Source organism: Brassica napus, chromosome C9 (assembly GCF_020379485.1).
Source record: "Brassica napus cultivar Da-Ae chromosome C9, Da-Ae, whole genome shotgun sequence".
In the NCBI taxonomy this organism is placed as follows: Eukaryota; Viridiplantae; Streptophyta; class Magnoliopsida; order Brassicales; family Brassicaceae; genus Brassica; species Brassica napus.
In genome coordinates this window covers 11,016,254-11,033,470 of record NC_063452.1, presented here as the reverse complement: position 1 = coordinate 11,033,470, position 17,217 = coordinate 11,016,254, and the positions used below count along the sequence as shown (strand labels likewise).

The 17,217-nt window shown below is 36.2% G+C and overlaps 2 protein-coding genes and 1 pseudogene across 5 annotated transcripts; 1 reads left to right on the top strand and 2 right to left on the bottom strand.

Moving 5' to 3' along the window:
• Positions 1-5,467: 5,467 nt before the first annotated feature.
• Positions 5,468-6,203, top strand: BNAC09G11180D. Its single transcript, XM_013861218.3, has one exon. It carries the CDS (start codon positions 5,534-5,536, stop codon positions 6,008-6,010), a length of 477 nt encoding a protein of 158 aa, XP_013716672.1. The 5' UTR covers positions 5,468-5,533; the 3' UTR covers positions 6,011-6,203.
• Positions 6,204-7,255: 1,052 nt separating this feature from the next.
• Positions 7,256-10,579, bottom strand: LOC106420242 (pentatricopeptide repeat-containing protein At1g64580). 4 transcript variants are annotated; one of them, XM_048769958.1, is made up of 5 exons: positions 8,937-10,578; positions 8,708-8,775; positions 8,136-8,360; positions 7,981-8,055; positions 7,256-7,580 (listed from the first exon to the last, which is right to left on the bottom strand). In XM_048769958.1, the coding sequence occupies exon 1, from the start codon at positions 10,488-10,490 to the stop codon at positions 9,015-9,017; it is 1,476 nt and encodes a 491-aa protein (XP_048625915.1). In that variant the 5' UTR covers positions 10,491-10,578; the 3' UTR covers positions 7,256-7,580; positions 7,981-8,055; positions 8,136-8,360; positions 8,708-8,775; positions 8,937-9,014. The 4 variants fall into 4 exon arrangements, with proteins under 4 accessions (XP_048625915.1, XP_013716555.2, XP_013716554.2 ...); XM_013861101.3 differs by having other exon boundaries at positions 7,981-8,360; positions 8,708-8,798; positions 8,937-10,579; XM_013861100.3 differs by having other exon boundaries at positions 7,981-8,360.
• A 192-nt stretch (positions 10,580-10,771) lies between these two features.
• On the bottom strand, positions 10,772-12,492 carry LOC106420465 (annotated as a pseudogene).
• Between the last annotated feature and the right edge of the window lie 4,725 nt (positions 12,493-17,217).

The window sequence follows — 17,217 nt, the reverse complement described above, 5'->3', positions numbered from 1 at the left end:
AAAATCTGATAAACTCTAACCCTATATCTATAAACCCTAAATAATATAAGTATCAGAACTAATTATACTATAATTATCAAATCACATATTAAAACCCTAATCGAATATTTTGAAATCAAAACTGTTTTCGGTTTTGATCATTGAGGTTTTAAATCTGATTAAATCTGATGCTATGTTGCTAGAATTGTTTGACCATTAAATTGATAGATTTATTTTCTCATCCTGCTTGGTTAATTGTTCATCTGATTTAAAATTGTTTAAAACGACCAGCCTGTTAAAACATTGATTAAATCCGATATGTTGCTAGCTTGCTTTGCTTATATAATCCGATAGGTTGATAGATTGATTGAGGTTTACTTGTTTAAAATCTGAATGATCTGATTGCATGATTCTTGAGGTTTAATATCATCTGCTAGGATTGATAGTTTTGTAATCTGATCTGTTTTAAATAGAAATCCTAAATAATCCGTATGATAGGTTATATTGATCTGATTTGGATGTCTTTGAGAATTGAGAATCCGTATGCTAGGTTGATAGATTCATGATAAAATCTAATGTCTTGAGGTTTAAGATTGTATGCTAAGTTCGATTAAATTGATTGATCTGATTATATGTTTTTGAGGTTTGATAAATTCAGATACTAGATAAATTATTTACACATGGTTTATGCTAAATATCAATCAGCCTTGAAACTGATTCATTGAAATTCATGCTTGAAATCTATATTCTAGTATTGCTAAAATCAGTCTTGAAACTGATTCATTGAAATTCATGCTTGAAATCTATATTCTAGTATTGCTAAAATCAGCTTTGAAACTGATTGAGTGATTAATAATTTTTTTTACTAGTCTTGCTAAAATCCATTGATTGTTAAACCCTAATTGCATGATTAATTGAATATGTTTTTGCTAGTCTTGATAAACCATAATATTATGAGCACATAGAAATAGTATTGCTGAGACTTGCTAGAAATTGAGTGATTGATTAAATGTCTTTAAGATTGATAGTCTCATTGTCCTCACAAGATTAAAATCCGAATTGATTGTTTTTAAGAGTAAGGCCGCATGAAAATTATACCTAAATATTGAGTGATATATGATATGAGATGTCGAAAATCAACCTGGATTTTGCTACCCTAAATCTCTTTGGAGATAATTATTTACGGTGGACATTGGATACAAATATTATCTTAAAGTCAAAAAGACTTGGTGAATGTATCATAGAAGGCAATAATGCAAATGAGAAAGATTGATACATGGCAATATTAATTATTAGCCATCATCTTATTAAGAGTCTCAAAGATCATCTTATTAAGACTTATTAAGAGTCTCAAAGATTGATACATGGCAATATTAATTATTAGCCATCATTTTATTAAGAGTTAAAAATCGAGATATGATCACCAAAGAACGGTGTTATTACCAAAGACCCTATTTGATTGGAGGAATCCCAGAATCCAAGACTATAAGTCCGTGGATGAGTCTATTGCTTGATGGACAAAATAATGGATTACTGATGAGAAACAGTGAATTGAGACCTCCTGGATTAACCCCATTACCTAATACCAATAAGGCTGTAGAAAAAAAAAAGGTAACCACGTCCAGAATGATAGACCACACGGTCATGGCCGTGGAGGGTGGAAAGGACGTGGCCATGGCCACTATAACACATTTGGCCGTGGGAATCACTATGGCAGAGGCCGTGGGTATCAACCCAATTTGAGCCATGGTCAAGGCAGTGGCCGTGGTATATCCTTTAAACCACAAAGCTCGACCAAATCAGTGTGCCATAGATGTGGAATGGGGAACCATTGGGCTAAGATATGAAGGACTCCCAAACATTTTTGTAACCTCTATCAAAGAGAGTCTGAAAGGGAAGAATCCTGAAACCCACTTGGTCTATAAAGATGGTGAAAATAATTTCGAACATGATCAAGATGATCTTATGGAATATGAGACTTATGATTGCCTAAAAGAATCAAGTTGATAATCTGATTTTGACATCAAACTTGTGTGATTGCTTTGCTTGTATGTTTTCCCAGATTTTTATCTCCTTGAATTTATTTCTATTACATTGTCTGCTTAGATTAAATGAATGAATGATTTTTCTATATGAGTACACTGAAAAACGCCAATATAAGTACTAAAGCAGGTATCGCCAGTCTGAAAGAAGACTATGGCTAGGCTAATATATTATTTCCTAAGGGTATGCATCTAGAAATCAGTGATGCCTTATATTCACCCAGCTCTTAGAGCAAGAGCAGCCTATTGAGTTTTAAATATATAAGAATGAATGGTTTCCATATTGAAACAATGGGCGAAGGAAACAAAGAGTTCTTTCAGATATATGTATAAAATCGCCTAAGGCCATAATAAGTCCTAAAGACTATACATGCATTCTCTACTGACCTAGACTATGCATAGATCAGTATGATAGAGGTTAAAAGCCTGCGAAAATATACACTTTATGGCACGACCAGATTGGCCATCCTGGTCCAAACATGATGCGAAAATTGATATTCAAAAGGCACACATTAAAAGATAAGAAGAGTTATCCCAAAGAATCTGACGTGTGTAGCATGTACACAAGGAAAACTCATTAGGCCATCACCAGTAAAACGGCTACGAGCCCCTTTTTCATAAATAAAGACTATATGTCTAGATAATACTGGTGAATACAAGTCCCAAGCGTTTAAATGATTATGGTATGTCCATGGGGGTAAGTGTGGACAATTCTGTGATATATGTCCATACCAATAACGGCTTGGCCGAAATCTTTTAAAACGCAAATAGCTGATTGATAGACCATAACTTATGAGGTCAAAACTCCCATTCACAGCTTGGGCCACACAAAATTTACATGCACCTAAGTTAATACGCATCAGGCCATTTAGTGAGCATAGATATCTCCTATCAAAATTATTAACGGGTCAAGAGCCATACATACCCCATCATAAGACATTTGGATGTGCTGTTTATGTACTAATTGCTCCACCACAGAGAACTAAGATGGGACCTCAAAAGGAGGATGGTGATATATGTTGGATATGATTCTCCCACAATAATAAAGTACTTTGAGCCAACTATGGGTGATTATATTTGAGGCCAGGTACACAGATTATTTTAAGACCAAGAGGAGAAAAAAAATATAATAAAGCTGGTAAAAGAATGGTAAAAGAAATAGAATGGAATCAACCATCAATTTCTTGGCAAGATCCTCGGACTAAAGAATGTGAAATAGACATCCAAAGATTATATATTTACAAAGCTAACTAATCAAATGCCAGACACATTTGCTGACCCGAAAAAGAATGACTAAGTCATATATAAACCAGCTTGTAAAGCACCAACGAATTTGATGTCCAAGAAGAGACACAGTCAAGTTGCTACAGAGTCTAGACAACGTATGAAACGTGGTAGACCAAATAGGTTCCAAAAGATAAGTATCCTCAGAAACAAAAGAAAGGTGCAGAGAATGATAATCAAAATCCAAATCCGAAGTTACTAAGGAAACCATCTCAGACATGGAGATAAGGCCGGCCGGCTCTAAGGTACATGTACCAAACAATGTAGCTTGGGATGCCAAGCTGCAAAGTATTAAAGGTCCTGATAATAATGAATCTCAATCGATTATATCATGTCTGAAACATAATGGAACCAATAAGGAATGTCGACATAAGATGATTTATTTGCATACAAGGTAGCACTTGAATTTATGAATATAAGCGAGGATCATGAACCCACATCAATATAAGAGTGCGCACTCGAAGAACAGATTGGATTGAATAGAAATGTGGGGTTAAATAGTTTAAGGAAGAAAGGCGTATTTGGCTATATGATTAAGACGCCATATGATGTTACAACCAGTGGATATAAATGGGTCTTGTGAGGAATAGAAATCGTGAGATATAAAGCTGATGTTGCACAATGATTCTCACAAAGACCAATAATAGATTATGAGGAGACATACTCCCATGTGGTGGATGCAACTACTTTTAGATTTCTCATAAGTCTGGCTATATAAGAGAGAAAATTAGACTTGCAGCAAGTTGATGTAGTGACTGCATATTTATATGGTCCACTGAATAATGAAAGTACTAGAGGGTATTGAGCTGAAAGTACATCAAGTTCTCGAGAGCAATATTGATAATCATCAAAGTATATGATCTGAATATCCTAGTAACCTCTGGATACAATTTTCCAAACAGTTGAATATCTCAAGAAAGAGTTTGAGATGAAAGATCTTGGAAAACAAAGTTTTGTTTGGGATTACAGCTTGAGTACATTAACAATGAAATCCTTGTGCATCAAATAGTATATACAGAAAAGGGTACTCAAGAGATTTAATATGGACCAGTCTCACCCATTATCTAGTACATGGGCGTGAGATCACTTGTTTTGGACACTGATCCATTCAGTCCAAAGGTGGACGATAAAGAATTTCATTTAGTCCTGAGATGGACGATGCAGAAGTCTTGTTTTAGACACTGATCTGATTGGTCCATAAGAAGGACGATGAAGAAGCCTTTGATTTTGGTTTATTTTATACTAACCAGCCCAAAGAGGGGTTATTTGGTTTTGTTGATTTGTTTTTCAGACAGGTTATGTTTTACACATGGTGGTACACGCATATCACAGCAACATCATCCAAGATTTCGTGTGTGTGTATTTGAGGTCGATGACTCAATATGTTCGATCAGATTGTGGCATGGCTGATGGTGAAGAAAAACCAACTATCATGTTCGAGGACTAAGCATATTTTGTTCAAGATCTTTATCACCCACGGATTGCAGAAAATTGGAGAGGTCCAAGGGACCTTCAGTAATGTCCAAATCAGGGGGAATAATGTGTGTTGTACTCTTTTTCCTTCACCATGGTTTTGTCCCAATTGAGTTTTCCTGGTAAGGTTTTAATGAGGCAACATTAAAGCACATTATAAGCTCTAAATGGTTATGGCATCCAATGGAGAGTGTTATGAACCAGATTGTGGATGGCTCATAACCAAGAAATTATACCATCAGCGGTCCAAGAAAAAGAGAGTCGGACATCTTTTCCTTTTTCCTTATGTCTTTATGTTTTCATTTTTCTAGTTGAATTATGATTTGTATTCTTTCTATTTATTCATGACGGTGTAATTTATTGTATAAAGAACCTATATGTTATGAATAAAAATAGGTTTTTTCATTATTTTTATAACAAAAACTTTATTACAAGAGAACTATCGACATGGCCTCAAGACTTATTGTTGTCTTTATTATTACAGCGAAAGAACTCTGTAAATCTCCTCTGGTTTTGACATCATCCAATTATTTAACTGCAACATCTTATCGTGATACTTAACCACTTTTTGTAAATCTCCAAAAGTTGTTCTTAAACCCACTCCAAAGTCATTCCCCATCCAATTCTTTAATTGCAATACAAGGCATTGCTTTTACTCTGATATTTATAAATATATATATATATTTAGAGATGTATGGCTTGCATTACTTGCCTTCCCATCATTTCTTCTGGTTGTGCAAAACCTGAGATAAAGAATGAAGCTAAGCGAGTCAAGAGGCGAAGCAGAGAAGCACAAGAAGCCACAACAACATTTCCGTCATGATCTTAAAAACATGATCTCCTCCTTAACCCACATGGGAGCAGACAAGGCGGGACCAAGCCAATATGAAGAGGAGAAGGAGGAGGATGGCATCAGCGCTATCACTCTCGCTGGCTCAAACCTTGGAGCCACCATGAAGACCGAGCTTGACGATAACCAAGGAGACAGCTACAAAAACGGCGGCGAAGAGCTTGATTTTCTGACCACCTTCGTGAACAGCAACTTTCAGGCTGTGAACAACTCCATAACGATGGGCGCAAAGTACGAGACTCATGACCCAGGAGTTCATCTTGACATCTCAGGCGATATGGAAAAGAAACCTTTGATGACGGCACGTGCGAGGGGGTCGAGGGAAAGGAAGGGGAAAACTCCTGCTAGAAGAGATCGTCGAGAATCCGAACATAAAGGTTGATTCGTAGCTTCAAGAACAAATCATTTTGGCTTCTGTGTTAATTAATCTATTCTCTAAATAATCAGAAAAGTGGTGCATGCCAAAGCACTTTACTCTTTCTTGAAGGTTGTTTTTTTTTCGATTGCGCTCATCATCAAACACGTTCGATATGCAGTCTACTCTCGGTATAAATAAAATTCGTTATCACCTTGTATCTCTGAAAATTTTGAAACTGTGCATGTGAAGCAGGGCGTGTTGGATTGTCTTAAATACGATTACCTGGTTGATGATAACATATTTTGAGCTGAGAACCAATGTTTCTTTATGCAGAAAATTATAAACCAAGTTGAGGATAAGCTTCCTTGCCACTAATTGACCTGCCTCACACCTGAAATATATAAATATTTTCATACCCCAACTGAATCTCATGGATACTACCGGTTATAAACATATGAGTTTAACTAAACAAGATAATATCACTACTTCAAGGTAACAAAGAAGAATATTTTCCATGTTACAACTAATCCACCTGGATACAAACAAAAAAAGGGGGCTAGAAAGATTAAACACTAAACATCATAAGAAGAAGAAAAATGTCTTTGTCTTGCATTTCAATGAAAAGATTTTGAGCATCCCTATGACGTCCGTCTTTCCAAAGACCATACATAACTGAGTTGAACGTTATGACATCGGGTCTGCATTCCATTTGATGAAAAAAATGCAAGGCTTCAGAAAGCCTATCTTCCACACATAAACCATGGAGCAGGGTGTTGAAGGTAACAAGACTGGGATGAAAACCAAGTTTCGTCATCTTACCAAACGTAGACAAAGCAAAGGGAAGCTGCAGAAACATTTTATCATAATATTGAAGCTGTAGATATCACGTCGAATCTGTTTCCTTTCCATCTTCTGATAGAGAGAAATCACAACATCGGGCCATTCCATTCTCACCACCACACCCGTTAGCTTGTTGAAATCGATTGCTGAAGGTAAAGGACGAGACCGTACCATGTCCTTAAACAAATCAATCGCATCATCTAACCCTTTGATTTCATGAAACCCGCTTCCCAGCTTCAACAAATTACAAAGGAGCTAACGAGTGAGAGTGGTCAAGTCGTGAACATTTGGCTCGACTCGAGCGACTATAACCAAATCAGAAAACAGTTACCGGTTTGATTCGGTTGGTAGAAAACTCTTAGGTAACTAACCATTTCCAGAATCAAATTAAAATTGATAAATACCTAATTATTGATCAGGGAATTAAAGAAGATAAAAACGGATAATTATTTCTTCACTTTGTAAAAGTATGACAATCGATAGTAAATACCGGTTTACAAGCAAGAATAAGCTTTTAGTTCGTTTCTTTGGCAAGAACAAGAATCAAAGCGTTGTGGGACCAATCAGAAACTTTTGATGATGGCTATGACAATTCTGAAGCTTTTCCTACATTTTTTTGTTCCATAAGTCCTTTCTCAAGAAACACGCTTCTTCAGTGCCTCAACAATAATGGCAGATCGGATCACGTTTGGAACCAATATTTAATATTGTTGGACGTCATCACTCATCAGGGCATAAGCTTCCTTGTCACAACCTGAAAACACACCAAAAATTGCTCGAATCAATGATTTGACATAGCCCAGTTAAATAGAGAACGTTAAGGAACACAACCAATGGAGTTAAAATCACTACTGATGATTTAGACAAGAGAAAGGCACAGACCCTGAGTTTCAAATAGACAGAACATAGCTTCAGCAAACGTCATATGCAACCAAACACACGAATTCTCTGACACTTTCCTTTTTCAGATATAACTACAACTAGACACATAGAAAGTTTTAAAGATGTCCACTCTAGTAGCCGTGTGAAAATACAAGTAAGCTTAAGGTATATAATAAGTATGAGAGCTTTTCACCACTCTGACAAGTTATATCGATGTTCTGATTGTGATAAAGTTATTGCTACCCCCAACAAAAAAACTGAGACTTTCTTACTCAAATAATGGCTGGATTATCTTCTTTTTGCAACATCACTCATAACTCTCCCTGCTACCATGAAATCACATGGATCTGCATTGTCAATCTAAACACCATGAAGAGCTCAAAATCACAGCCACGCAGAAACAAAGACAGGTTCACTAATTACAAACCAACTGATTCTAGTTACGAGAAATGGAGGACAGCACAGTCGAGTTTCAAATGCTTGCAGCAATCATACTAATCTCAATGCACTTTGGATTTTCACATGCGTTACTGAAGCTTATTCTTCACCGCTCAGCCACAATTGTCTTTCACTTACTACTCATTTCTTAATGTCGGGCATCTCAGTTACCCATCTACACGTTGATCACCAAGAGCAGTTTTTTTTTTTTTCCCTAAGAAATCAACGAGAGCAGTTTAGTCCCAACTCTTCTAATAAAATAATCCCAATACGTTAACGTGCTCATTATCCATTAAAAATTGAAATCCATCAAATACACAATATGTATATATCATCCCCAAAACTCCGACTCTAATACTAAAACAGGATAAACAAGACCACCTAATCTAAATATTAAGAAGGAAAAACAAATCAGAATCTAGAATCACAGGGAAATAACACAGATCCTATTTGCCTATTCTCAAAGCTCATTAGAAGCATCATATATATATATATATATTCAAATGCGACGATTACACAAGTTGTCACAAGAAAAGCACTAAAAGTATTGTTCTCACTTACCTTAACTCAGTTTTCGCCACCTTACACAATGCAATGTTGACTCTTTGATCCAACCACCGGAGTAATCTCTAAGTCAAATTTAGACCAAACACTGAAAACAATTAGACTATAACATTTCAACTAAAAAATGTACTAAATAATCAGAAAATAAGACGAAAAAGATACTTTTTCTGTATGAAACCCAAACTTTTTTAAGTATACAGCAAAACTGGAGTAAGGGATCACTTACAGTATGTTTCTATATTACTCTTTGTATCTCTGTATCTTCCTATATTCAAAGAGGTTATACAAATGAATACGAGGATTCCTACAAATTGTACAGTAGCAGAAACTCATCTTCTGTCATCTGTCTAAACAGCACATCCGCTTCGTGTCGCAGGCCTTTCCTACACAATCCCGAGATCATTGTCCGGTACGTTACAACATCAGGCTTCACTCCTTTAAGGCTCAGGCTACAAAACAACTCCATGGCATCTTCCATCTTACCAGACTTGTACATCCCATGAATGATGATATTATAAGTAAATATATCAAATTCCATCTCATTCTTTTCCATATCCCTAAATATCGTCAAAGCTTTCTCTATCTTCCCAATACCACATAAACAATCTAACAAAATGTTGAAGGTGATGACATCGCGAGGCACGCAAGACTCTGACATCCGCTTCATAACCTTTTGGGCGACACTAAACTTCCCCACTTGACAGTAACCATGGATGAGAGTGTTGTAAGTGAACGCGTCGCCGCGCACTCCTTTGTGATTCATCTGGCAGAAGAGTTTCATCCCATCGTGCGCTCTCTTAGACTTGCAAAACCCTTTAATGAGAGTGTTATACGTCACCACGTTCGGGACGCAGCCCTTGCTTACCATGAAGTCAAGCATCTTCCTCGCCTCGTCTAACCGACCGTGGATGCAAAGACCATTGATGAGTGAGTTGTAAACGCGAATATCAGGAACTACAGACCTACTGATCATCTCCTTGTACAACTCCTTAGCCTCCAAGACATTCCCTTCCTTCACACACGCGTCGATCAACACACTGAAAGTAACCACATTCGGCTGGATTCTCTTCTCCACCATATCGCTAAGCAACCCATCAGCTTCACTCCATCTCCCCGACTTACAAAGACCCCTTATCATAGCATTGTAGGTAACAACACTCGGCGCAACCCCTTTCCCCTTCATTACGTCGAACACTTGGAGTGCATCACTCACACGACCGCCTTTGCAATGAGAATCGATGAGAGTGTTGTAGATGACAACGTTCGGTTTGTATCCCATCCCCTCTATTCGATTCAAGAACGACATTGCGTCTGAGACCCCCTTGAACCCGTTGAGCAAGGAGCTGAGCGTGACTATATCAGGAGCGTACCCAAGCTTGACCATCTTCGCAAGAAAGGATAAAGCAAGAGAGAGGTGAGACTGAGAGCACCGGGTGAAAGAGTTGATGAGAATGTTGCAAGTGTAGATGTTATGCGGGATCCCTAAACGCTCCATCTCTTGGCAGAGAGTGATGACGATGTCGAACTTCTTCATCCTCGCGATCGCAGTCAACACTCTACTGAAATCGAAAGTTGAAGGGAGGGGACGAGATCGAACCATGACGTTGAATAAACCAATCGCATCATCTAGCTTTAGATCGTGTAGCTCGTTTCTCAGTGTATCTCTGTAATCAGCGGTGGCACAAGAGAGAGCTCGTCGTCCCCAGCAACAGGAACCGCTCTGATGAACAAATCTCTTGGCCGTCGATGCAATGGCGGTGGAAAGAGATCTGATCACCATCTGGATTCGAGTTCGTACTTCGTTTCTAATCTCAGGAGATTGTGACTCTCTTCAGATTGCTAAACCCTAGACGAAGATTGAGTTATGGAAACCGGCGTGGATCCGGTTAAGAACCATATTACTGAACCGGTTTAATTGGACATTAGTTCTGTAATAGAGAATAATAATAGGAAAAAAATTTAAGTATATAAAGTTTACTATAATACGGTGGAAATCATCCGATGTATGAAAATGTGTCAACAACTACACGAAGTTTATGTTAATATATGTCACATGTATGAAGTAAATAATAATATTGCAACATCACAATCAGGTTTAATTAATTCTAAGCTAAGTTAATGGGGTCAATCTGTAATTTACTAAACTTAATGATTTGTTAAATTTAATAAACTTAATTGATTTATTAATAAACTTAGTAATTTAATAAACTTTAACTTAATAAATTTAATAATAAATTTAATCATTTAAATTTATTAAATTTAATAAATTACAAACTAACCCCATTAACTTAGCTTAAAATCAATTAATCGTGATTGTGATGTTGCCACCATATTATTATTTACTTCATACATGTGACATATATTAACATAAACTTCGTATAGTTGTTGATACATTCTCATACATGAAATGGTTTCCATCATATGTAAACTCCTGTAGTTTAGAAAACTTTTTCCCATAATAATATTCAAGTGGTGTCCCACAAAAAAAAGAGTAGTGTTCAGTTAATCAAACCCAACAATAGAAACGACGACAAGATTGAAACTTACACAAATTAATTACATAACAAGAACACAACGTAACAACACTATCTGTGAATCTTCCTTTTTATCTGATAACCGGTGCTGATTATCACCGGTTTAGCTCCTTGTATCTTCCTTTTTATCTGATAACCAGTTCGGATTATCGCCGGTTTAGCTCCTTGTATCTTCCTTTTTATCTGATAACCGGTTCTGATTATCACCGGTTTAGCTCCTCTTGACGTTTTTCAGATTACGTACAGTGGTCTCTCACACTGTCGTATAAAAGGTGGTGTCTCTCTCTCACCTTCGACTTCTGCAAATCTCAAACTTATGTCAGAGTATCTCCCTTGCATCTCCTTCAGCTCCATCTCCATCGGTTTCATTACATTCTACCAAAGACGCCATTTCCGCTTCTAGAACACTTAAGGCTCAATGCCACTGATCTGTTTCATCATGAAAACATATAAACGTTACAGAAAAAAGATTTGATTTTTAAAGGTTGTTGAGCTGCAGAGTTTAAAGATCAGACAACACAACAAAACCACAAGTTGTCTTCAGAATACGAGCAAAAAACGTGGACTCACCTCACAGTTTTTCTCTCGAGACCATGTTTCAAGAAAGCATGTCGAGGAAGCTTTTGTCCAATCTCCCATCATGTAACATATTAGTGACCAAGCCAAAGGTTGAAGCCTCTGCGGAAAACCCGAAACTCCTCATTCCTTTGATGAGCTCTGCTGATGCTGCTTTGTCACCATCCCTCAGATGTGCCCTGATTAGCACATTGTAGGTATGGTCATTTGGGAGAGGCCCGTCTTCCTTCATCTTTCTAAACAAGGCAACAGCTTCCTGCTTTAAGCGTTTCACACAGAATCCTGAGATCATTATAGTGTACGTTCTAACATCAGGCTTCACTCCTTTAAGGTTGAGGCTACAGAATAATTCCCACGCGTCTTCTACTTTACTGGCCCTGCACATTCCCTCGATGACGATAGTATATGTGATAATTCCAAGTTCCATTTCACTATTTTGCATATCCTTGAATATGACCAACGCTTTCTCTAGCTTCCCGTTATCACAAAACCCATCTAACAGAATGTTGTAGGTCCAAATATTGGGAGGCACACCACAAGAAACCATTTGTTTGAAAATTTCTTGAGCATTCTCACAGTCCCTAGCTTGAAAAAAACCTTGGATCAGAGTGGTGTAAGTGACGGTGCCCCCCCAACCAATCCTCTTTGAGACATCTCAAGAAAGAGTTCCATGTCGTCTTCTACTCTTTTAGACTTACAAAATCCATTAATGAGAGTATTGTAAGTAACTACTGTTTGATCAATTTTCTCAAGCCAATGGGCTTTAATAAAATTGTGTGTGAAAAGAAATGAGCCTCAGGAAAACAAAAGCCTATTGGCTTTAATGAGGCAAATGTGGAACATCTCACATCGGGGAGAAACAAGAAGAAAGAGCATTATATATATGCTCAAGTGTTATGAGTGTATAAACAGCTTAGAGAGAGAGGATAGTCCTTACGCGTGTCGCCGCCGTCCGGCCAATTCGGCTCGGGCGTTGGCCTGGGGCTTGGTGGAAGGCCTCCGGCCCAATAAGATTCTTTTTGGATCAAGTTAAGCTCGACGTTTTGCCATTTAATCTCTGAAAAAACGGCATGCATTTTATTTTAGCCTTAGCAACAGCTTTGAAATCAGGATTAACAGTCCATGGCCTTAACATCTCAAGCTCAGCCCACGAGGATCTGAACTTTCCAAAGTGTTTATCAAAGTCAGTGTCCTCTTGACTAAGAGTATTGATAGTCCTCTTGACTTCAAACACTCTATTGATGTTAGAAACATTGCCATACACCTTCTGGAGTGTATCCCATAGTTCTTTGGAAGTTTCACAGTAGGAGTAAGCTTCCAAGATTGAGGTTTCAAGACTGTTATGGATGATAGACAACACCATGAGATCCTCTTGACCTCTTTTCTTGTCTTCAGCGGCAGCACCAGCAGCATCTTCTTTGCCATCCTCTCCTAGCATGGTCTTTTTCTTTGGGTCTTGCCCTCCTCAACTACCTCCCAGAGTCCTCTGCTCCAAGAGCAGTTTTGACAAGCCTTGCCCACAGTAAGTAGTTAGTTCCCTTAAGGGTAACTGGAATCACAACCATCTTTGAGTTATTATCCATCAGGAACAGCTCAAGATTCAGTAAGAAAAGAGAAAAAAATAGGGTGATTTGCGGATGAGAAGCTCAAGAACAATTCAGGAACATCAAGAACAACTCAAGAACAACTATTATCCAGTGGGTAAAGAGAGAAATTTTGAAAAAAAATAATCAGAGATTTGCGGAAGTAATGTTTGAGAATGAGTAGAGAATAAGGTTCCAAGAGCTATTAGGCTCTGATACCATGTGAGTTTAAGAGATTTAAGAGAAATCAGATGAAGAACATGATGAGAGAATAGAGAGAGAGAGCCATAAAAAATGAGGAACTTATTTCCTTAATTATTTTTGTCTACACATACAATGGTTTTTATATTAACATGAGAACACAAGAGAGATAGTAAGATTTGCTGGATAATAGGTTCTAGGGGCTCCATCATATCTGAATCCAAATTCAAATATGTGTTCACACCTTAAAGTCAACACTCTCTAACAGCTCTTTTTTCGTCTCAACAACTCAGCCTCTTCATGTCATAACTCAGCCACCTCACGTAACTCAGCCGCCTCATGTTATAACTCAGTCACCTCATGTAACTCAGCCGACTCATGTCATAACTCAGCCACCTCATGTAACTCAGCCGACTCATGTCATAACTCAGCCACCTCATGTAACTCAGCCGCCTCACGTAACTCAGCCGCCTCATGTCAATCTTATTCATGTCTTCATGTCAATATATACTATTAACACGTAATGATAATGACTGGTGACCATATCTATCCGAACCAAACAAAACCCTAATAGTTCACAAGACACAAGAATAGCAAAATTGAGTGTCAAATATCCAAAAACATCACAAAAGGAAGTAGAGTAGTTGCATGCTTGATGCATGGCCAACCCTGAGATATATGTCGTACGTAACGATTATTGTATAAAGCTGGATCCATACATGCATATATATATATATATATGTTTTGGATAGTTTGGGTTTGGATGATCATATATAATATCAATTCCCTGAGGTTTGAGAGTTGCATAACATAAATCTTCACCTAAAATTGAGCTTTAGTTGTAGGCCCAACTTTGGTTTTGTCAGCTTGAGCTAATCCTCAGTGTTGGTCTTTATAAACGCTGACATTTTTAGAACTTGAAGAAATGCCAGATCATTGAAGCTGACCCATTTACCTATTCGGATTCGGTTGGTGATAACTAAGCAGCCTATCTATCTTATTATTTAGCTTAGAATCCCTTTCGACTATCGATATGGGAGATTTAGTCTTTAATACACCATTTCGAGATGATGGTTCTTTAAACACCAATCTTGGAATGTTCAGACATGGATCGAGGGTCAACTTTGAACCGAGTCGATATAGATCAGGTTGTACTGTATAGATCGGACTCTGATACATTGTTAAGTTATATAAGTTAACAAAACTATCGTTCATGTCAATGTGCGATTAAAAAAAAAGAGAACTATATATCGCTTTGTGAACTTACCATTTATATATGCGTATATCTACTTACTTCCGGGATAAATCACTGTTCTTGTTCGATAGTCGATACTACTTCACTAGAACGTGTCAAATCGAATGGAAAAACTCATACTCGATTCAAAACGCAACCAACAACACAAAGAGGAAACAATAGGGAAAGTAAAATCTTTTTACCGACCATGAAGGTGTTATAATCTTTTAGCTAACTCTAATAAATAGAAAGTATTACATATCTCTATAATATTTTTTGAGAAGTCAGTTTCATACGTGTCGCGTTCACGTTAAGATTAACGATGGTTTATTACCGAGATACCTTTAATGAATTAACAAATATTCTATTTAAATAATATTATTATTATTTAGTTTTCTCTTAAAAATATTCCAAATAACATATATAATAAAAATGAATCATTTATAAAGTTTAAGAACAAAAAGATATGTATTTATAATATGTTTTCATTAAAAAGGAAAGTTTACAAAATAGAATATTCCATTTAAGACATATTTTTAAATAACACAACATATAATTTGAATTAATAAAATGCTTTCTTTATATATATATTTTTTCTTAGATGAAAAATATATTTTTATATAATGCGATCTCATAAAAAAACTTCACACATATAATTTGGACACTAGAAAAATAAATACTATTTCTTTTAAAACATAATTTTAAACAATACAATAATATTATTCTTTTAAAACATACTTTCAAACAGTCATAGATTTAATTACAATAAGAATATATAATTTTAGAATAATAATTTATTTATTTTACAGATATAAATTATAGGTTGAGTCAAAACATATTAATAAATGAAAATAAAATATTAATCAACTGTCACAATTTAGTTCTTTTGTAAAATTTATGTATATGCATGAAATTTCAGAATTTTATCTTTATATTAATCTATCTAATTTGGAATCACACACTTTAGTTTATTTTTTATTTCATTTTAAGCACAATAAATCAGTCATACATAATCTTATTAAAATGTATTTACATATCTAAGACAACAACAAACTTAAATGCAAATAAGAAAATTTTAATCAAAATTTTAATATATTTAGAATAACAAATATTATATTTAAATTCATAGAAATAAATGTAATCCAATATATCCAAATTATAACTAAATCAACTGTAAAATAACAAAAACGACTAAATATAACATACCTAAAATCATATGTCTAATTAAAGTAATATAATATTATTAATATAAATTATATATACAAATTATAAATTTATTTAAAACTAAAACTAAATATCAATCAATTATTATAGTGTATTTACTTTATAAATTTTATACCCGTGCATGAACACGGGAAAATCATCTAGTAATTTATATAGTATAAGAAATTACATAATTTCTCTTGTGAAAATAACAATATAAAAATTTAAAATAGATATTTATATAAAATCTTGTTTTCATAGGTTTTATAATCTTGTTTTTATATAAAATTCATAACTCTAGTTCCTTTATCTCATCTGTTTTCCACCGTTCTTCCTTAGCATAACGAAACTCGAGCGCGTAACGGTTTGGATTATTCGCGTGTTTCCATACGTCCTGGCAAATTTTACATTCCGAACAACACGCCACAAACCTAACAAGCTTTTTAGTGCCGGCTTGTACAAGTTCGTCCTTAGGTCTCATTCCTAATATTTCAGTATTTTGCGTAAAAATACAATGTGAAAGATTAAATATCTTTAGGTTTGGAAGGCCAATGATAAGCGACATTGATGCATCTATACATGCATAATTGCATCGGAAGCTCAGTCGCTCGAGGCTCGGAAAATTGCATACAATTATATTGGCGAGGTCTTTGCTCAACATAGTAGTAAATTTCATGGTTGTAAGATATCTACAGTTTTCTCCGATGGCTTGAAGCTCAACGCTGGAGACTTCTCGTACCGTCATTGATGTATGAAGGGATGCTGAATACTTTATTGATAGGTATTTGTACAGTATTTATACAGAATACATAAGTGATTAGGTATTCACTAATTACAGTAATAACCCTTTATGATATATCTCCTATACGCCCCCTCAAGATGGAGGGACTTGAGTGACTCCAATCTTGTTCATAAGCTCAAGAAACCGAGGTCGAGGAAGCGGTTTTGTGAGAGCATCGGCGAGTTGATCTTTCGTGGAGAGGTGAGAAACTCTTAGTGCCCCAGCCTGAATGTGATGTCTGATGAAGTGAAAGTCGAGTGCTATATGCTTCATTCGTGAATGGAAAACAAGATTTGCAGCGAGGTAGGTTGCACCAACATTATCACAATATAGTATTGGCATTTCGGGAAGTGGTATGCGCAAGTCTGTAAACAGAGAACATACCCATAGTACCT

Bases quoted from the DNA above. Each gene is read 5' to 3' on its own strand.
- LOC106420242 (XM_013861101.3), bottom strand. From the start codon at position 10,490: ATGGTGATCAGATCTCTTTCCACCGCCATTGCATCGACGGCCAAGAGA.
- BNAC09G11180D (XM_013861218.3), top strand. From the start codon at position 5,534: ATGAAGCTAAGCGAGTCAAGAGGCGAAGCAGAGAAGCACAAGAAGCCA.